General features: G+C 34.7%; 1 protein-coding gene across 1 annotated transcript in view; it reads left to right on the forward strand.

Annotated features, from left to right (window-relative positions):
- The window catches only part of SLIT2 (slit homolog 2 (Drosophila)), a gene marked incomplete at its 5' end in the record, with an annotated part of 112,033 nt that overhangs the window by 79,632 nt on the left and 9,903 nt on the right, over positions 1-22,498 (forward strand). The window contains 5 exons of the mRNA XM_010081372.1: positions 9,397-9,490; positions 11,358-11,495; positions 11,588-11,828; positions 12,161-12,291; positions 19,341-19,495. Coding sequence (XP_010079674.1) covers positions 9,397-9,490; positions 11,358-11,495; positions 11,588-11,828; positions 12,161-12,291; positions 19,341-19,495 — 759 coding nt within the window. The remainder of the gene's footprint in view (positions 1-9,396; positions 9,491-11,357; positions 11,496-11,587; positions 11,829-12,160; positions 12,292-19,340; positions 19,496-22,498) is intronic.

The following is a 22,498-nucleotide window of genomic DNA, read 5'->3' on the forward strand; positions in this document are numbered from 1 at the left end:
AGTGTATTTTTTTAATTTGGTTCATAATTTGCATAATTCTAAAAGGAAAATTCTATGAGTTTATATGACAAGTGGTTTTGTTTGCTAACCATAGCTCTTTCAGAACAGGAGTTTTCCTTTTACAGATGTATTGCCTATTCATAATCACTACTGAAGTCAGTAGGTCATGTGAGTAGGTGAGAATCATCTCAGGAGATCTAAAATTAAACAGTCTATTTGTAATCAGTAAGTTTAGCTTTTCTGTTTTTTAAAAAATGTTGAGAATTTACACTATCTCATCAGATTTTTTTCAATACTTTACCAAAAACAAAGGCAAATTTATTTTTTAAACATACAATACCAGAGCTTCAACTCATTTTATAGATGAATTGGGCAAAAATTGTAGCAAAAGTTCAAGTTTTTCATTCCACAGGGTACAGTACAGAATTCTACAATATACTTACAAGGCATCTGAGGATAGCACACAATGTGTGAGATCCTAAGTTATTTTTGAGATTAATTGTAAAGAGAAAATATAAAACATTAAGCTAGTCAAGGGGTCCTAATGTCTGTCATTCTTGATCTTGCATAGCAATTAAATAACCTTGCATGTTAAGAATTAGACTGACAGTAATCTGGACACATCAGGATCTAGAAATGGTAGTGTTCAGAATATAAAGTAATCTTACAGTTGCCGCAAGTGTGTCTGAGGTAACAATTTATAGGATTTTTTTTTATCTGGCCTATAGCCTGATTTGAAAGAGAAGTAACAGAATCCTTTTCCAGTATGGATACAGTGATTTTCATGAGGAACTTTGTAAACATTGGGATTTTGGTATCTGTTCTAGCAGGTTAAAATCAGGTACGCATATAGCTAATGTGTTTTTTTTTATGAAAGGTATTTTTCACTAGATGAATTCATGTACTAGCTGGGCAAAGGTAAGTTAACAACCAAACAGGCTATATATTCAGTTAGATAAAAAGATTTTTAGATTCAAAGATACTTATCTCTAGCTCAGGAAGTCCCTGAGCTGTAAGTTGCTGGAGATAGGGACAGTATACATATCAGGACAATGGGCTTGTCCTGTTCTCTTTTAATTCTGTTGGCAATACTTTGAATTGTCTGTGTTCAAGATGTCACAGCATATGTGTACTGAATGTGGAAGTGCACCAGCCCAGAATATTTTTCTGGGTGAATGGTTATCTGCAAATATACTTTACATTTCAGTAGCACAGTACAAGGAAGAAGTCAGATGAAACTTGTTGGTGTGGGAAGTTTAGGGTTTTTTTCCATGTGGAGGGCTTGTTAGAATCTCAAATTAGCTCTGAAAATATATACAAAAACTTCAAAAAATGTTATAAAGAATGTTGCAGTGCAAAACCATACAGTCACTTTTTGACTTTTCTAACAATTCCTTGAAAATTGAGACTTCTCAAATGTGCAGTGTTGATTTAAAAACAAAGAATTAAAAAATATTTTATTGTTGCTTAGTAATCAGGAATCCATTTCTCTCTGCCTCAGTTAAGTTTTACAATTACCTCCACAGTTGCTGGTGGAAAGATAAGGAATGGTATTTGCACTATACTATGAGCTTTCTTAAGATCACAGACTGTAACTCTGAAACAACAATAAGCAAATGGAATCAGCAGACACTCGGAGTGTCTGGTGAAACCTTAAGAAATAAAACATTTAAAATACCTCACTACGTCCTGCACTCTTTAATCTCACTATTCTCTTAACATTATCATCTCTTTTGTTTTAACCTCAGTCTAGTAAACTTCAGGTCATTTTGTGTACATTCTATAAATTACAGATAATCATTTTTCTTGCTCATTATCATCAGTCATTAGAACACAGATCTAATTGACCCAGAAGTAAAACCTTTCTTATGCCACCAATGGCATGTACTTCTTACCTTTTCTGTTTGTTTTGCTCTGCTGTAGGTGAGACTCTGAAGCTTGCTTCATTTTGCTATATCAACCTCTCTGCTGCTATAGTTGTGCATTAGCTTAATGTGCTATGCTGTTGTATTACAATGTAAAAAGTCTCTTGTCTCTTCTGTCTTTGTCACTGCAAGCTGCTAATCTGAATGAAGTGGAAAAAGGTCAGTTGTCTTTTAAGCCTATTTTCACTTACTTTGGTTTCTCACTTTCCTTTCCTTAAAGGTGCATGGATTTCAGTTCTTACAAATGATCAAACACATCGTATATAGATATAATTTAGAAAGCTCATTGCAAATCCTCAAATTAGGCACTTGGCTCTTGCTGTGAATACATGTCAAAAGAATGTCGTTGAAGATGCAGGTTGCTGTGCAGGAGTACTTTAATACTACTTTCATTGTCTTTTTTTCAGATGTATTAAAAATTTGTGCAGCCATTGATAGGACTAACAAAAATGTTTACATGCTGAATTTCTGAAATCTTTGTTCTCATCACATTAAAGGCATACCTTGATTCTGTTCTAATGTATTCTCTGTTTTATAGCACTGTTTTGCTTTAATTTCTTTGCTACATTATGGTAATAGAAAATATGCTACTAGAAAATATGCTGGAGTATAAAATGTCAATCTTACTCATAATTTCTGTGGCCTTTTTTCACTGTAAATGTCTAAAGAAACTGAAATCAACACATTAAGCTGAGGCTATGGTACAAGAAAGGTAGTAGTGGAGAGATTTATGACACTTAACCTTGGGTGCTCCTGATTTTTAATTTTTTTTAAAGTTTTTGCCTAACACCTATCTCACTAAGAGATAAGTCATCCTCTGTACAATCTGATCATCAATACAACCTGAGAGCTAACATAATCAGCGACAACATATTTATGAAGTTAGTTATTTACTTTTAAAAGCAAATTAATCGTCTCGTAGTGTATTTGGCGTTAATTTGATAAATATATTGTACAGTCTATAAAGCAATATAATATTTCACTAGTAATGACATTTGTTTATTATCCATGAAATAACAATGTTGAGCAAGGCTGCAATTATACCGTCTATGTTGATTAATAAAAGTTGAGTTCTTTGTGTTTTAAATTAATAAAAAAAACCCCACCCAAGCCAAAACCAAGAAGATCACGATAACTAGTTCGATGTCTGTGATTCATGGATAAAATTTTGCATTGTCACTGATTTCTAGTAGCGTAAATTACAGAATTTTAGTATTTACTTCTGGAAATTAAAAGAAAGACTTAATTTCTATGTTCATGAAAAGTAGCTTTTCAAATGGAATATAAAGTGAAGATGCTACCATGAAGAGACTCAAGTCTCCATTTCAAGTTGAAGCAGCTGTTACCTCTGTATATTTAGTCTTGCTGATAGTTTAAATGTCTTTAAATGTGATTAAAGGTAGGAAGGCAATGAATCCTAAACAGAACTGTAGTCACTGTAAATGTATTACACAAGTGTGAACTCTAACATATTAAAACTACTGATTATATCAAGAACAAATTTCTCACAAACAAATTAGCAAATACCCAGGGGATGTGATCTAAGTTCAGCACCAAAATGAAGCAGATGTGTATGTGATAGATAGATCTATTAGCTTGCCAGCTGAACATGAAAGTTATTAATGGTCTGTAAGTTGCTTGGAGGATCAGTCAGTTTTATCATGCCAGACATCTTGTGATTTGTGACAGCAGTAGGAAAAAAGGGATAATTTTAAGTAATCATCTCACTTTAGGCAAGCCCTAGACACGGATATATATATATATGTATATATTTATATATGTTTCAAAACTTCATTACATGGCCTTCTTGCTACTACAATAAAGGAGTTGAATTACTACTTTCAATTCACTTGGTCATCAAAGAAGCACCTGCCTAAAATTTAAGCATGCAACTAATCAAATGCAAATCATATCATATCAAACTTGATAAAAAGTTGAATTATTTCATTAAATCAAGATCATAATCATCTTTCTTGTAAGAACTACACATAAGTGTTACAGCTTCTTAGAATAAAGAGATACCTTTGCTACTCTTGCTTTTTATCACTCGTAAAATTTTCTGTTTCATCTAGCCTAATATACTTCAAATTACTATTCTATATAAAAAGCTTGAGTATTAAAGTAATTTTACTGCATTTTCATAAGGGGGGAATATATATTATATCCTTTGATCACTGCCATTTCCGATTCTGGTCTATGATCCATCCTTTTGTTTTCCTAAATTGTCTTAAAGCTTACCTGCCTTAAAGTTACTATTTCTTTGTTGTTTCCAAACCGCATATGTAAAATGAAATGTAAAACTAAATAAGCCCCATCTTACATGGAGATCTACAAGCATGGTGCATAGATGAACAGAGTTAAGTAATGGTGAAAGTTAGGAACAGTCCAGCAGTGAATTGGATCTAGAATTTGACTTTAATATTAAATTCCAACAACATGTTCAGATTTGTGGTTATAAACGGCATCCTACCGTGACTGTGAACTTTTTTTAATTGCAAGAAAAATTGTCCCTCCTATAGTGGATATTTTTATCTGTCTTTTCTGAATAATGAGCTCAAGACTAAATAATTTATGTTGTCTACTGTTCATCACACTCAAGACTTATAAAAATGCACCACTTTTCTGTATAAAGTTTGTTAAATGGCACTGATACTTTCCAACCATTCCTACACACTATTGGCTATTTGAATCAGAAGCAATTAAACAGAAACCTCCAGTCAAAGACTCAAATAATACTACCGAATTGATACAACATAAATACTTCAGAAGTTGACTCATAGTATATCACAACCAAGCTCAGAAGCTGCAATGGACATATATGTACACATATAAAATCCTGCTATTCTAGCAATTACCAGTAAGTCTGTAATATATATTTGGTATTTTAGCTTTGGAACAGTGAATAAGTCTTCTAGCAGAAACCTGATTTGGATAACTAAAACCAACCATTCTTTCTTTAGCATTCTGTCTCAGTTTTTATTCTAATATACTCATCTTTCTTAATACGCTAGTGATTTTCAGCTTGTTTCTTCAGTAAGCTTGCCTGTAATGAGAAATATGCTATTATATTCAGAAGCCCATGTCCATTTGTGTCAGAACTCTTCATTCAGAAATACAGTGGCTGACATTGCTTTATTTGACGGTATTTTGAATTTATTGTCCAATTATTCAAGATAACAATGGTGTAAATCCTTCTTTTCTTCATTGCACTGATCCTCATTATTTGTTGTATTACATCTGTATATATTGCAAAATCCAGAGTTAAGTTTTTCTGTGATTTATAATCTCGTCAAGTCATAAAAGTGAATTAACGTACACGGAGGAAACACTAACTGACCTGTGAAGATAGCAAACTTATAACTTTGGTTAGTTGGTCAAGGTTTACGTACAATTCATCATCACTATTTGTCTGTCTGTTTACGTCTGCATCATCCTCTGTATCTAGCTGCAAAAACTCAGTAAATATTCCAGTCTTGACCTAGAAGTGTTGTGTTCATTTGGACTGTGCTGACAACACAGAGTTCCACTGGTTGCAGTGCTACTCCATGCCAGAATCCAGACTCCCTTGATTAAGTAAGCAAGATGTCTTATGAGAACAGTTACTGATGGTTCTAATTAAACTCTGGAAGATTTTCATAGGATTTTTGACACTTTATCCACCGCTTATTTTTAAACAAACTAGTCTGTTGCTTATTTTCCTACATACAGAAATGTTCCCATCTTTCAAAAAACATAATTACTTAGCCAAGCCCTTACAGAAGCCTCAGTTACAATATTATTAAATGAACAAAAGAATGTACACACACATTGATGTCATGCTTCCTTGAATTGAGACATTTGTTTCACAGTCTTTTTTCATTATTTTGAAGTATGGTTTTTAAAACATTGTCTTATGCTTCACAAATCAGGGAACTCTCTTAACATTTGGTTCCCTGGCTTTACTGAGAGGAAACTTGGTAAATCTGCTATTTCCTTCAATGAGTGTTTCACTTTCATCACTGTCTTTTCATTTCAAATAATTACTTTCTCCCCTTCACCTTATCTCAGTTAAATTCTGAATAGCATATTGGTTATTCAGTACACTAAAAGAGATTTTGCTTTGTCAGGGAACTATTCTTCAGTGGTTCAGATTCCATGTCACATATTTTTACTTTTCTATTAACTTTTTTGCAAACTGTTGTCTTTTGGTTATGGGAACACTCCATTCAGAATGTAAATCTGTACTGTTTAAGGGCCATCAACCTGTGATACTAAAATGCAGTGTACTCTAAGAAATCATGTCTTTTATAAGTACCTGAATGGAGAGAAAAGGAAATCTAAAACAAACGAACAGGGTTAGACACTACTCAATAAAGCTATTTGCCACCCAAGAAATTTCAGAGGTCTGTGCCAGTAATAATCTAACCATGGCCCAGTTACTATCCTGTAGCAAAATCAATGCCAGTTCAGTAAAGTTGACAGCAATGGTGACATTGCTTGCTCCTGTTATTACAGATCTAATTTGCCTTTTTTTAGGTATTTGGGGGGTTTTCCACGGAAGTTCTACTGTGAGTCTAACTAGAGACAGGCAACCTCCAGCCCTGCTTGAACGATAGGCTCAATATGTCACTTTCAGAAAGTCTCTGATATACTGTCAGAATTAATAAACTTGGAAATGTTTAAAGGAGTTTTTACTCAAGTCTTGTAAGTGCTGAACAGCCATATTTTTATTATTTGTAATTGGGGTGTCATATATTTTGTACTTATGCATGTAATTTAATATCAAATATATGCCATAATAAAATATTTGTATAGGTGTGTTTATATATATATATACATATATGTAGGCACATATATACATTTCTAAGCCATAGGAATGTGTATAAGCTAGGTTAAAAAAACTGTGATTTCTGCCCATTCCACTCCATGGTCCTGAAATTCTGAATTCTCTGTTCCCATATTTTTATCTCACTCTTAAACATTGCTGGCCTTTAAACAGATTTCAGCTATTACAAAAAATTCTGCAAATTGACTAAATGCTATCTGAAGAATTGCTTCCTCTTATATACATATTTATTTTATTAGAACCCTTTGAAAAGAGAAAGGGATTTGTTTTTTACTTGATATATCGTGGGATGCAAAGAATCCCTGGTATTTCAGGATTCTTTGTGCACTGACCTAGTCATAACAGTTGCACATTTCCAGACTAATAAGTCCATTGAGAGTTTGAAGAGGCTTTGAGGATAGAATTAAAATCCTTCGTATTCGTCATCTTCAGTGGCCTGCATTTGATCTTCATTCAGTTTCTTGCATGTGTTGACTGAGTCACATTGTTACTGACAGTTTCCCTGAGGACTGTTAAGTAGCCTGTGCTTGAAGGCCATTTTCTTGTGTTAACTCAAAGATTTACTTTGTTTCATAGGGAAAATAAAATGCAATATGTGCAATGTGCTATCATTTTTTTTTTCTTTTAATCTTTGTGTAGAACCAGTCTGGATCTTTTGGATGGCTGCAAAGTACTTATCTAGCTAGTTTTGGCTTCTTCTCTCATTTTTGAAGATGTAGAGGTCCCATGTCTTACCACACCTATCATACATGTTTCAGATATGTTTTTATCTAGTATAACCATCTTTAGCTCTGGTTCAGTTTTGCCTTTTTCTCTATCATTACTGTAATGTAGACAGTTCCTCAACTATTTTAAGATTTTGTTTATTTATCCATCATTTGAAATGAGATCTACATACCCTAAGACAAGTCCTGGAAATAAGTCTCAAATCCTGGGTAGTCAGTTTTCATATTCATGATATGCAGTTTAAACAGTGGTATGTAAGCACACTTGCTGTGGAAAGGACAAACTTCTCTGGAGGATCTGTTGAACCTGTTAAAAAAAAAGACAAATAGATCTTTGACCATCTGTTGCTTTCAGTTTATTATGATATGTACTTCTAGAATTCCAGAGAAGCCCATGTAAACAAGAAGGCAGCTTCTGTGTGGTGCAAGGCACTTGGCAAGGAGCAATATAAAATGTCAGAAACCTTATGGCTTAATGACAGTAGTAGCTGAAGAGCTGATACACACACATGCGAATGTATTCTGGAAGATATATTCATTCACATACTCTCTCAAAAATCTCCCTTCCAATGTTACTATCCTGTACCTTTCTCCCATCTTCCCATCTGCCAGTTCCCAGTTCTACCCAAATTGTGTCCCTAAATGGTCTGTCCTTCTTTCCCCATACTGTATTCATGGTGGTGCTGTCCTTATCCTCAGTACTGTGTCAACAGTTACAGGGAAGAGGTGAAGCTGTTATATGCTATTTTAATCTCAGGCTGCACTCCAGCAGACACTGATTCTTCACCTAACTACACTGCAGGCCACTACCATGCTCAGATAAGTAAAACTAAGGGATACCAAATATTGTGCTTCTTTGAAGGAAAGCTAACTTGAGCAGTGGAAGTATCTGCTCATCCAGTGCTATCTTCTTCTCTTTTCTTCCCCATTTTGGTGTACACTTCTACTTTTTGCTCACCAGCTCATCTGTTATTACTCAACAAATGACAAGGGACAACCCTACTCCTTCCGTAGTTTTAGGGCCTGATAGACCCGTTAGTCCCTAAATTCAGCAGGCACAGGGTTTATACCTATCGATTATATATACATTCTTCATATGGATGCTGGAATAAGAATATTTATCTTATAAACCAATGATAAACTGTTCATGGTATCTTCTGATTAGATAGTCAGGGAACAAGACATTGTTGATCTGTTTACACACCTGTAAGTTTTTACTTGTCATAAAGTTGTATGTGAAATAATATTTTAATCTTATTAAATATTTTATACATTATACAGCCCGTGTTGAAAATCAGAGCAACTGTTGGGCTTCTAGCAGCAGGGAAGGGTAAACATTTGACATAGATTATTCTTTTTTTTCTTTTCACAAAACAGACTTTAGATAATTATGGTACATTAACAAATGCAAAATTTGGAGAGTCATATTTAAGAAAAAGTAGAAAACAAGTTTTCGTTTGGGGATAATTGGAATTGTATTGACATGCAGTGATATTAACAGGGTTTTTCCAGGTGACAGGTTACTTACAGTGCAAATCTGGTTGTTTCTGTAGGTAATGTGCTTAGCAATAAATAAGAGAAAAGCATACTGTTGGCTTGTTTGTCCTAGTGAGAAGAGATTGAAGCACTAGTGTTTTGCTGTATAGCATAGCCAGATAAATGCTGTAAATGAAAAAATATTTTTTCACAAAATTATCATTTATATCTATGGATAGATGTTTACCATTGAACTTTATAAAGGAATTATCTGAAATATTAGTATTTATTGTTATTATTTATGTGTTAACATTTCTTTATTGGTACTTTCATATATGTAGCATTTATTATATCATGAAGCATGCATTTTTCAGCTTAACAAAAAAAGCTATTTTCCGTTCACTGTGATATTTTCACTCAGTTGACAGCATACATTATATTTCAGGTGAGCTCTGTGAGGAGAAACTAGATTTCTGTGCTCAAAACCTGAATCCTTGCCAGCATGACTCAAAGTGCATTTTGACGCCCAAAGGATACAAGTAAGTCTAAAATATTGTCACAGTCCAACTGAGTCTAAATTTCTATTTTTTTTAGCATGCTTAACTTCTTTTCCTTTTGTTTTAGTGGAAGCAAGTTCTATTCTCAAAATACTAATTTCAGTTATTACCAACATTATGGCAGAATAGGCTGTTATTTTCATGTAGATCTACATTATTATCTTAAGTATGTTTTACTGAATTTTACTGATCCTTAACATTTCTATTTCCAATCCGTTTTTAAATAGGAACACAGAGTAGAGCAGTTAGTCTATGTGACAGTCTATACAAACCCCTGTTAGTAGCTTGGACAGTGGGAAAATAGTTGTGCTTAGTTGAAGTGGAACACTTATACTGCTTTCAGAGAAGTAATTGTGAAAGAATTTATCAGGAAGGCGCACTGGAAGGTATAAACCAAAGTCCATCCCCAGGAAAACTAATCTTTAATTACACCGTATCCTTATCATAATTAATTAGTATGCACTATTTAAAGTGGTTTTAATTGGCTTTAGGTTAATAAATACAGGAAACTTGCAGCTTTCAATTGTCATAAGCACCTATTTTATGCACAGTATGGTCTTGTGCTAAAATCAGATTAACATACCTACTACTTAAGAAATTACATCTTACTTAAAACATAGCAAAAATGTTCAAATATATGAAATATTCAAATTAACATGAAATTAAGTTGATAGTTTTCAACTGGAAAACAGAAAACTTGTTGAATTTAAATGTGTGTTATGTTTATTTTCTTTATGCCACTTCTGTAAGCCTAGTTTGGCATTTTATACTTTACTGCCTAGTTCATTAATCTTCCATGTTACTTTCTGAGATTTTAAATCAGAAAATAGCACATGCAGCAACTTCAAGCATGTATGTCACTTAGCTTTTTAATAGCGTGCTTTATATTATTTTTTCACTTTTCTTATTCTTACATGTTCTTGAATATAAATCGAGGCATTTAATTGAAGTACTTAATTTAAAGTTACACAGCTATTTAAAATCATTCCTGGCGCTTTAGAACAAATTTTAGATACTAAAAGAAACAACACCAAGGAGGGAATCATAAGATCTAATTAAATCAATGACATACATCTTAATTTAAAAAACAATAGTCAAGTGGATGCATGAATCTGTAATCTTTTCCATTCATGTTTCACAGAGTTCTGGGCATTCATGCAGTCTAATATATGAGAATTGCCTGAAGAATTGCCACTAGTGTTAACAGTGAGAGTTGCATGGGGAAAAAACAAAACAAAACAAAACAAAAAAAAACATTGCGTACTGTCTTGGCTTGGGGAGGGCAGGGGATGTGTTTTGAGACTTCTGTTGGTTCACTAACTGTGGAGCTTTTTCAGTAAATCAGGCTGGTGGAACTTCAAAGAGAAAAATCTCTCCATAACCTCTAAACTGTATAAATGGGGCATTGGTCCATTCATAGCTGTTCAGTTGAAAAAAGAAAATATACATCAGTAAAATACAAGTCTTGGATTCTTTGTCTCAGTTTCAGCAACTAAGCATACTGATTAATTTTGGTGTTTGCAGCCACCTAACATCTTGTAACATTCTGCATTACTCATAAATTCCAAGAACTGTCAAAATTATTAATGAGGGATATCTAGATTTAAATCACAGTTCTTCAATATAATGTCAGATGAGGAAGCATGTGCACCGAGCAAACCTGTATTCATTACATATGTAGATTCCCCATATAATAACTTAGTTAAGCTACATACTCATTACACACACAGTCACAGTAATGCATTTTTTTTATGAGTTCTAAACAATTCAGTAGTTCCTTAACTTTGTCATAAGCACACTGTATTGTTAAAAGGCACTGTGCTATCCCATTTGCTTTCCTGTTTCACAGATGTGATTGCACACCTGGATATGTAGGTGAGCATTGTGATATTGACTTTGATGACTGCCAGGACAACAAATGTAAAAATGGAGCGCAGTGTACTGATGCAGTTAATGGATATACATGTATTTGCCCAGAAGGATACAGGTAAGAAAGATATGAAGACGGTACAAACACGTATGTCTTATGTCAAAGTTGCTTTTTTTGGAAATACTAATTTTTTTTCTGTTTGTATTTAGTGGCTTGTTTTGTGAGTTTTCACCACCAATGGTTCTACCTCGCACCAGCCCTTGTGATAATTATGAATGTCAAAATGGAGCCCAGTGTATCATAAAAGAGAGTGAACCAATTTGTCAGTGTTTATCAGGCTATCAGGGTGAGAAATGTGAAAAGCTGATCAGTATAAACTTTGTCAACAAAGAGTCCTATCTACAAATCCCTTCAGCTAAGATACGCCCCCAAACCAATATCACTCTACAGGTAAGATTGCTTCTGTTGCAGATTCTTGTTTGGAAAAGAGTATGAATGACTTTTCATGGTTTGGAAAATTAGCCAAAGTTGTCACTGGCTCACTTAAAGAGCTTTTTGCAGTTTGAGCTAAAAATCTAGAAGAGACACTGGAGTAACTCTATGTTCATATTGAAGTAGATGGGCTTATTGAGAAGAGAAAGAATTTTGTCAGGTTGTCCTTCAAGGAAGAATTTTATGGTGAAGTAGTAAACTATGACAGTAAATTCAGAGATTCACTTAATACAGCATTTTGATTTTATATTTATTTTTGTTCTTTCTAAGTGTTTCTTTCTTTTAACTAGATTGCCACAGATGAAGACAGTGGGATCCTGCTCTACAAAGGCGATAAAGATCATATAGCGGTAGAGCTGTACCGAGGTAGAGTGAGGGTCAGTTATGACACAGGATCTTATCCAGCCTCTGCTATTTACAGGTGAACCTAGATGAAACAAATTTCTAACTGAAACAAAACACACATTAATTCCTTATATCAAAGTCACATTTTTAAATTGATGGTTAAAAGAAATATATGCAAATGAATGTTGGACACTTAGCACCTGTTGCCAAAAGACATGATTTGGCTTTAACTCTAACGCAAATATGTCAGAAAGATAATATATTATTTGATCCATTAAAACATTTATACATTTCTGTAAAGCTCACATATGGAAGTGGAATTTTTTCCATTATGTTACTGCCAAATAATTTCCTACTGTGCAGGGTAAAGTGCAGAACTACACTGCATAAGCAGAAATGAAGTGGAATTTCTCTTCTCTTCCATGTTAGGCAGTCATATAATGTGGGACTTTTCCCTGGCAAATGAAGAGAAAGCTGAAAATTTGATTCTGGAAAAAGGCACTACCCTTGAAAAATAAATGTTTTCTGCTTCCAAAGTCATTAAGAGACAGAATCCACATCTGCTTCTGGAGCATATTTTTTCAGATTTGCTTTTAAGACAAATTTCTCTGGTTCTCTGAAAAATCGCCACCTGAATTTCTGGGAAGGTTTTATGTAACTTCGTAAACATTGGCAGACAGATATTGCAAGAGTGAGCAAAAAGACAACAGACATCGCTTCTTGGCCTTCATTGCCGTATTGTTGCTACAAATAAATTCAGAAGTAAAGGGGAAGTGTTAAATGAGTTTTCCCTGAATCTTCTTTTTGCTTTCGTGTTGTATATTTACTTTCTGGAGTTTGTAGCAGTTGACATTGTTCTGCATTCCATTAGGGACATTTCATTGAAAATAAATTATTTTTAGAAATTATTGTACTCAAATGGCAATATAAAATCAAAAGCTTAAGTTATACAGCAGGGAAACAATGCTAAACTTTCTTAGTTAATAGCACCAAAGGAACTGTGGTTTTAGTACTAAAAGCATTCCACTGAAAAAAAAATCATTCCTATAAAATACAATATAAAGTTGTTTAGTAAAAACATAGCCTTTTACAATAAGCATCTTAAGGTTGCTTTTATTTTCTGATGCAATATTGATTTAATAACTTTTTTTTTATTCCATTAAATGATTTAACATGTGGTATATGCATTTTAGTTGTGTAAATTTTCATATATTAAAAATAAGATTTGACTTTATAGGATATTGAAGTATTTAAAACAAATTTAATGTTCTGTGAAACTTCACTTTTCTCAATGACTACAGTTGAAAATAAGATTTTTTTTTTATCTGGGATAGTGCTAAAGAAGAAGTTTAGATTATTTTTTCAGGAGTTTAATTATTTTTGTTTTTTATTTTGATTGGCACAGCTGCCTGGGAATAGGAAGCGATAGGAATCAGGATCATATGGAATTTCAAGTTATTTTCACTCCCGTTTCTTTAATCTATCAAGACTACTTCTTCCTATTCAAAACATATATTTCCTTCTCATCAATGTAACACTTTCTCCAGTATTACTGCAATATAATATATACTGGTAATTCACACTTGTCCTTTTCAGTTTACTAGAAAGAGATTGGAAGACAATACTCACACAAGTAAAACTAAAAATCATAAATGCAGAAGAGATTAATAGCAACGTAGTGAATTAACAAACAGTCCCAATTAGGTTAGTGTTACGGAACAACTAGAAGCATCTCCCCTACATAGCTGAGCAGCTATTCTGAACTATGTGACAAGTGTAGGTGCCGTGTAGAAAGGGACGGGAAATATAGCAAAGTTTTACAGGGTGACATGGTTGTTTAGTGAAGCAGATACATACTTGTATTATTATTATTGTTATTAACCTCCCTTTTATTTCAAATAAGCATGATGGTGAGTTTCTAGGAGATATTTGAAATTTGTCATGTAATGGTAATGAGATCAAATGTAAATGAAGTCTTTTGCCCTCGAGGGAAGTGCATATGTTGGAAGCCACGTATACATTTCCACATTTGTATACATGTTTGTGCATCTAGTGAGCACTGTACAAATTACATATTATTTCATTTCTATTCTAGTTTCTGGAAAGGAGTATGTTGTAGCACATGATCTTTTATACATTATACTCTAACCCCTTCAACCTTTCCAACCTATTTCTATTTTTCTAGCTTTTTATTTCAGCTATCCCTGTTTCCAGTTCTTACTGTTGTACCTTCCTAGGATCTTTGTGATATTTGCTGCCCCTTTTCAGCTCTTCACCTTCTTTTCACCCATTCATGCATGTTGTCTTTCTACACCTTTGTTACCTATTAAAGCTGTCCTCCTTTCAGTCTCTCCCTTTGGTTTCTTTCCTCCTGTCCCTCCATTTTTTCTAAGCCAGATAGATCTGATAATCTTTGCTCAAAAACTACTCTCAGACATAATCTACAGTAACCTACTGATTCACTTTTCTTCTCTATTTCATCCTTCTCAGTCTCCTCCTTGACTAAATTTCCAGTCATGTTTTCCTTGTAATCTACTACAATACATTATTCTCATTCTTTATTCCAACTATTTCTTGCCAAGTCCTACCTCTTCCTCTTCTCTTACTGTAGGCCCAATTTTTACTTCATCTAAATGAGAACCACACAGTTTCTTTCTCTGTCCATGTAACCTTGATCTAACTAAGGCAATAGCTTCTCTTTGAAAGGTTTGGCAGGCAGATAGATCAGGTACTACCACAGCCCAAAAGTACAGCTGGAGGGAAGGTGCTAATCATCTGTGTGTTGAAATGTAGCCAGAATGGACAAAGAATTTGGGGATCTAGCCCTCCACTTTCTGCAGACTTCCATGTTTTCAAAATTTTAACATCTTGCCTCAGTGGATTTTCAGAAACATGACAAATGGATAGACATGGTGCTAGCCCACTGCTAAATGTAATGACCTGCAAAGCAGGGTTAATAGAAGCATAAGAGCTAGGAGTGTGTTCCCTTCAGTTTGGGAAACTATCTGGTCTGTCTAGAAAAATAAAAATCAGTTTCAGGCACCATTCAGTATAGAAAATTTTAGACAAAACAGTTGAAGTTTACCAAAATTATAAATAGCTAATAATATGGTGAAATAGTGTTGTAGGTTAACCCCAGTGGGCAACTAAGTGCCACACAGACTCTTGCTCACTTCAACTTCCACCTCCAGTAGGACAGGGGAAGAAAAAAGGAAGAGTAAAAGTCAGAAAAATCATGGGTTGAGATAAAAATAGTTTAATAACCAAAGGAAAAGTGGAGGAAGAAAGAAAGAAAACAAAGCAAGGCAAGTGCTGCAATTGCAGTCACTCACCATCTCCCATGGGTAGACCAGTGCTTAGTCAGTTCCCAAACAAAAGATTGCTAACCTACCTAAACTCCCCCTCCTCTCCATTTTACTGGAATATCTCTTTTGTTAGTTCAGGTCATCTGCCTGGTTGTGTCCCCTCCTAACCTCATGTGCACCCCTAATCTATTCACTGGGGGGGCAGAGTGAGAAACAGAGAAGGCCTTGACACTGTGCAAATAATATTCAGCAATAGCTAAAACAGTGCATTATGAGCATTGCTTTGTTCACAAATCTAAAACACAGCACCATATTAGATATTATGAAGAATATTAACTCCATCCCAGCCAGACCCAGTACAAATAGGTGATGAATTATAAAAGAAAACAAGTTAATGTATTATGTTTTATCAGAGAGATATGAAGAAGAAGACAAAAGAGCATTTTAACTCATAATATTTAAGAACAATTAAATTTAAGAATGGTTTGGTAACAGGGAAGATAGTTTGCAAACTAAGATGGAAAGTTGCTTACAGTGAGAAGGACAGAATATAAATCTAAAAACTGAAAAGTTTGTCAGGAGGTTTACAGATTTCATTAAGTGAAGATTCATGGATAGTATTGGGGAAAAAAAAAATAAGACAAGTCATACTCCACTGAACAATGATGAGGTGCCTGAAATGGAGGCCAAGATAAACAAAAAACAACAAAGAGAGATTCAAATATAAGTTTTATAATATAAATGGCAGTCAAGAAATGGTGTGTTGAAAAGGAGTCAAATGGGAGTTGCAAAGCCAACAGAGGTGCTTGCAGCAGCAACAAAACAAAGTTACAAACAGATGATTTAATAATGATAAATATGGAGAATCAACAATAACAGCAGTCTAGTGGTGTAGAGTGAAAACTGCTTTACCAGTGGGAATTGACTGCAGAAAGAGCCATCATCCCAAAAGAACTCATCAGTCAATCTGAGTAACAAGATGAGATGATGGCAGTGCCAAGACCAATAAAGAAAATTAATTCATTGGAGATGGCTTTTTGGGAAAAGTTGATCCACTTGGGTTTTGTTCTGTCTGGACATCTATTTTAAATGTTAAATTTTTTTTTTACACAATAAAACCCCAACCTTTTCATTCTGTAAACTAGTTTTCATCATATATTTATTGGAAATATGGGGATATTTCTTCCCAAATCATTATTCTTCTACAGAGTTCCAGAATGTTTAAATCAGTTTTTCTTGCAGCTTTTCATTAGGATGTATGCAGTCGGCTCCCATTTCTCCAATGGGAAACGGGCTAAAAGTAATGTAAGTGCATTGGCAGGAAATATTGCACAGTTATGCCGTGTGTTTATTTCCCCTTTAATTTAAACCACCATTACCTAGGAGGGTTCCTCTTTCTGCAGTAAATTTTTACCAGTAAAACAGTTTAAACTAGAAGCTTTCAATAATCACTCTTAACAGAGACACATTCCCTTTACGCATTATGTTTTATAGAACCCTGGAATGACCTCTTGCTATAAAAATGCATGTTCTGTGTTGCTCTCATCCTTTTAAATGCTATTGTGTGAAAGTCTAATAAGTTGTAAAACAGCGTAAGTTTCCTTGGAACAAGAGCATTTTATTAGGATTTCTTTCTTACTTAAGAATTCATATGCATTTTGATTTCTTAGTACAACTTTTTTCCTGGACTCATTGAAATGTGTTAAATAAATTGATCCTGGCACTTTTCTTAGTGCTTGATCACAGAAAACAAATCTCTTAATACCTTGAATAGATCTTACTCTTTAGGAATTATGAACCCTGACCTTTTCTGTCCCCTTATGGAGCCTGGCCGTCTCCCTCCTGCCCACTTCTGAAAAGTGTTTATTCTGCCAGTGTCTGCTCTGTTGTATGTTTGCATTTTCACACAGAGCTGAGTTTTATGTAAAGCATGCGTTCCGTCATGCAGATCTTTTATCCATTTTGAGCTGAACCTGTCCACATAGTTAAGCTAGGAAGATATGTAATGTGTCACAGCTCTAAACAACCATGTGGGTGCTTCTGATCTGTTCTAGGACAAAAGCCGTTAGGTTAATTAAAACATTGCTAAGTTTGTAATAAAGTTATTTGCTTGATTTTTGCCTTGAGATTTAGGAAGCTAATCCCTTTCAGCTATGCTGCTTTTCTAATGAGAAGAGCTGACTGACTGTATGACTGTTCAGTCCATCTGAGGCTGTCATACAATTGGTTCCTTTAAATAACTTTTTTCAAAGGCTTAAGCTTGCTTATTTGATGGTGCCCTGAAGCAAATAAAGGCTCTCATGGGAATGGTTATAATGTCTTGTCTCTGGACTACAGATCATTGTCATAACTTCTGTGCAGCCATACGTTCATCTCTGAATGCTCAAATGGAAAATGGGCTAGAAGTAATTTAAGTACAATGATATTTTCAGTCCCAGCATTGAGTAATAATATTCATCCTTTTCTGATGTACTTAAACTGTGTGCAAGTTCAGAGTAGTTACACTGCACTTAAACATTTGCTGTGTAGATATTGAGGCTGGTAAGCACAGGCAGCCATTTCTTGTACTTAATAACATGTAGCTTGTCCTTATACAGCATAAGCACCATGCTTGAAACAAGCCTTTTGTGCATGACACCCTTTGGGCATTCTCCTAGTAGTGGGTTCGTATCTTGTTAGTAAGCAGAAGGAAATGTATATGTAAGCAAGAAAAAAAAAAAATCATTGCAGTATTCACTATACTAGCCAGAAGCTGAATGCACAGAAATAATCATGCCTAATAAAGATAACACATTACTTTATTGCTAGCGTCAGTGGAGCTGTCTGGACCAACAATGTGATTTTAAGTGATGCAGTTCCATATTCTATTAAATAGTAAGATTATATATCACTGGAGTCAACTCAGGCCTTCAGACTTGCAAAATATCTAAACCCAATACTATGTAACATATAGGGTACACATGCACGCATGCAAATGATATCTTGAAATAACATTAGAATCATAGAATGGTTTAGGTTGGAAGGGACCTTTAACAATCATTTAGTTTCACCCCTCTTTGCCCTGGGCAGGGACACCTTCCACTAGATCAGGGTGCACAAAGCCCCATCCAACCTGGCCTTGAACATTTCCAATGATGGGACATCCACAACTTCTCTTGCAACCTGCCCCAGTGTTTCACCACCTTCATATTAAAGAATTTATTCTTTTATGTCATCTTATTTTACTTTATAAGATTCTGTCTAATCTAAATCTATTATCTTTTAGTTTAAAACGGTTACTTCTTGTCCTATCACTACATGCCCTGGTAAAAGTTTTTCTCCATCTTTCTTATAAGCCCCCTTTAAGTATTGAAAGGCCACAATAAGGTCTCCCCAGAGCCTTCTCTTCTCCAGGCTGAACAACCCCAGTTCTCTCAGCCTTTCTTCATAGAAGAGGTATACCAGCGTTCTGATCATTGTTGCAGAAGAACTCCAAACTTTTTTTGTGTTTGGCGTCCTGCCTAGTATTTCAACTGATGTTTAGAATATCATCTGTATTTACACAGTTTATTACTTGATGAGGACAGGAATAACTTTGAAAGAAAAAGATCTATTAATTTAAAATATGTCTTGTTAATAGATTGTTATTGAAGGGATATTACATTGTATTAGCTCTTAAGCATACATGCATGTTCTTGCTTAAAATCTAGTTTTCAGGAGACTGCACTTATGGAAAACTTCTGTTCTGAAGCTGTATTAACTATTAAAGTAGAAGAAGACCAAAAACTGTTCTATCCAGACCATCGACTGTTTAAAATTAATGTTAATGTTTATTTTGCAGTGTGGAAACTATTAATGATGGCAATTTCCACATTGTGGAGCTGCTAGCTATGGATCAAATTCTGTCTTTATCTATTGATGGAGGAAGCCCCAAGATAATTACCAATTTGTCCAAGCAATCCACTCTGAATTTTGATTCTCCACTGTATGTAGGAGGTAAGAGGATCTTACTGCTTCTTACTAACAGTATCATAGCTAATTTACTCTAGTAACGTACATTAATTAACACATGGTAGGAGACATTGAGTTAAGATGAAAGTTCATCAGTTAAGTTCAATAGTTTCAATTTTAACAAATAGTATGTCCTCAGACTGCACCTATTGCTTTTTTTATCAGTACAAATATTTGATGCCCACTGTAAAATTCTGTAATTTTTCTACTGTTATGTAGCTTTTTATTATACTGAAGAAGTGTGTTTAACATTGCTTAACTACCTGAAGATGCAGTAGTACCTATTCAGAAAGTGTAGAATGGTAGCATTCCATTTCAATCGTGTTTTACATTTCTATTTCACTGTACACGTATCTGCAGGAAATTATAGCAAGGTGTAAAGCCACGAAGTATAATTTCTGTCTGGATATTTTATTGCTTAGGGCTGATAGGAGTTATGACATTAGGTAAGAAGGGAACCAGCTGGACAGTTGCCTCACAGTATGTGGCAGGGTTTGGGTTTTTTTGTTTTTTGAGAAGAAAGAATTGTTTCAGTAAAACGGGCAGTAGGTGATTGTGGAGATAAACTATTTGAAACATTTTTAATCATTTGCTGCAATTTACTGTGTAGAACTATGGATTCAAGCCCATTGTTTTAACCAGCAGTTTCTCTTGAATTTCTAATGGGCCTGCAGAAACTAGATAAAAGAGTCAGAAACTTCAGACACCATTTTGTGCCTTCTTACTGTCCTTGGAAGCAATTCAGAGTTCTTAGTGATCAAAGATTCAGCATGGTTTTTAAATACTGCTGATCCTCTACCAGTCTTCATTTTCTACTTGTTTTAACCTTATGCCCTTATAGGAGACATATAAGGAGTCTCCTGATATGTTCTTTCTGGGGAAAAAAACAAAAATACCTACTTTCTTTTTCATTTTGTCTTGTTCTTAAGGACTGGTTTGTGTCTGAGAATGTTTTTAGACTTGAGCATCTTGCCTCCTTGCAAAAAACTATGCTAACAGTAGTACACTCATGAGATGCCTATTTTCTCTAGCAAAGGTGCTATTTATCCTCTTTCTAAATACACAGAAAAGCTCAGGGTAGCTGCTTAGATTTATCTCTAATGGGAAAGAAAAATAGGAAGCTGCTTTGATTGTGATCAAGAGTAGTGTCTATTTCTCAGATAAAACCAGTATAACAAGTGCCTCAGTTACAAGTGATGAGAGTTAAGTTGACTTTTGTCTCTGGAAATCATAGAATCACTGAATGGTTTGGGTTGAAAGAACCTTAAAGATCATCAAGTTTCAACTCCCCTGCCATGGACAGGGACACCTTCCACTAGACCAGGTTGCCCAAAGCCTCATCCAGCCTGGCCTTGAACACCTCCAGGGATGGGGCATCCACAGCTTCTCTGGGCAACCTGTTCCAGTGCCTCACCACCCTCACAGGAAAATATTTCTTCCAAGTATCTCATCTAAATCTAACCTCTTTCAGCTTAAAACCATTACCCCTTGTCCTGTCACTACACTCGTTGATCAAGAGTGCCTCCCCATCTTTCCCATAGGCCCCCGTTAAGTACTCAAATTCTTCCTGTGAAACACTTAAGCTTTTTTGTCAAATCTTTTCAGATTTTGTCATTGCCTTCTTCCATCTAAAATGGAAAGTACAAGACAGGGTTCAATGTTAGTCATCACTCCCCATACCACCAGAGAAAAGAATTAAAATTATCAAATGTATGATCTGCCTTTAAAATTGCTTCTTATCATGAATCGTCAAAGGAGGATTGCCTTGTGGAATCACATCTGTATTTTCTTAATGTGTATCACTTCTGCAGTGTTGTTTACGTAGTGTCCTTTGCCACATTTTTTGAAAGGAGAGATGGTCCTAAATTTTAATAAGATACTGCTTGCTTGCTTACTTGTATTGTCAACATTAGTTAGTTATTTAATGACTGCTAAGGCCAGATTTACTACTCCTTGAAAACTGAGCTTAGTGCAGAATGATCCCCCTGTCTGTTATGGGCACCCTTTAATGACATGACTCTAGACTGACAACTTTAATTTATTCTGTGCAGCGCTAACAATTACTTGTTGATTTGTGACATGCGGTTCTCCTCCTAGCTTCTTCACCTTGCAGATCTGTGTTTTCATGAGAAGAATCATATTAATCTGCATCATCATTTTGAAGTATCAGAAGAAATAATTTTTGGAAATAACCTTTTCCTTCAGTGGTTTGATTCCTAAGAGCAGGAGTATTTTTCATCCTAGTGCATATTCTCTAGAGAGACCTTGTGTTCCTTCAATTTCTATTCTTCACATTTAGGCTCCAAGCAGACAATTCTTTCTACTCTCATAGAACATGTTGGTCCAAACCAGAATGAAAACCATTTTTAGAAGTACATTATTACAAAATAAAGCAAAATCCCAGTAGATTAATATTAAACTCTTAAACTTTTCTGTTCTTTATCTATGTTTATCTATTTGTGACCTTTAAAATTCTTGAAACAATTAACTCACTCTTGTATCTTTATATTACCCATCTTGTTGAGATTCATTCAATTTTTTCTTATCCAACTGTATCTAGAATTTTTAGAGAATTCAGTCACACATTTCCATCAGTTAAGAACTCCAGTTCTCACTAGGATTTTATGCAGTATTTTTATCTTTGCCAAAGTCTTAGTTTGACACCTATATCATCATGTATCTTACACTTATCACCTTCCTGTTAAAATGGCATTTCTGGTAAGCATCACCTCAGCTGGCAGGATGAAATTCAGACTTGACAGCAAGCCCTTGTATGGCTTTTCCTCTCTCCCTCATTCTCTCTCTCCCATGCCTCCCTTTTTTTTTTTTTTTTTTTGACAAAGTTTTTCGTGGGTCATAGTATTGGGTTGGTTTGGAAGTAGTAATTTAATTTTTAATTTTATTTTTACAGAAAGTGGGGTAATCAATTTATACTTTTTTTTTTTTTTTTTTTTTTTTTTTTTCCATTTATATCTCTTTTTTGGTTGG

This window comes from Pterocles gutturalis, unplaced genomic scaffold, assembly GCF_000699245.1.
Source record: "Pterocles gutturalis isolate BGI_N339 unplaced genomic scaffold, ASM69924v1 scaffold18004, whole genome shotgun sequence".
Lineage (NCBI taxonomy): Eukaryota > Metazoa > Chordata > Aves > Pterocliformes > Pteroclidae > Pterocles > Pterocles gutturalis.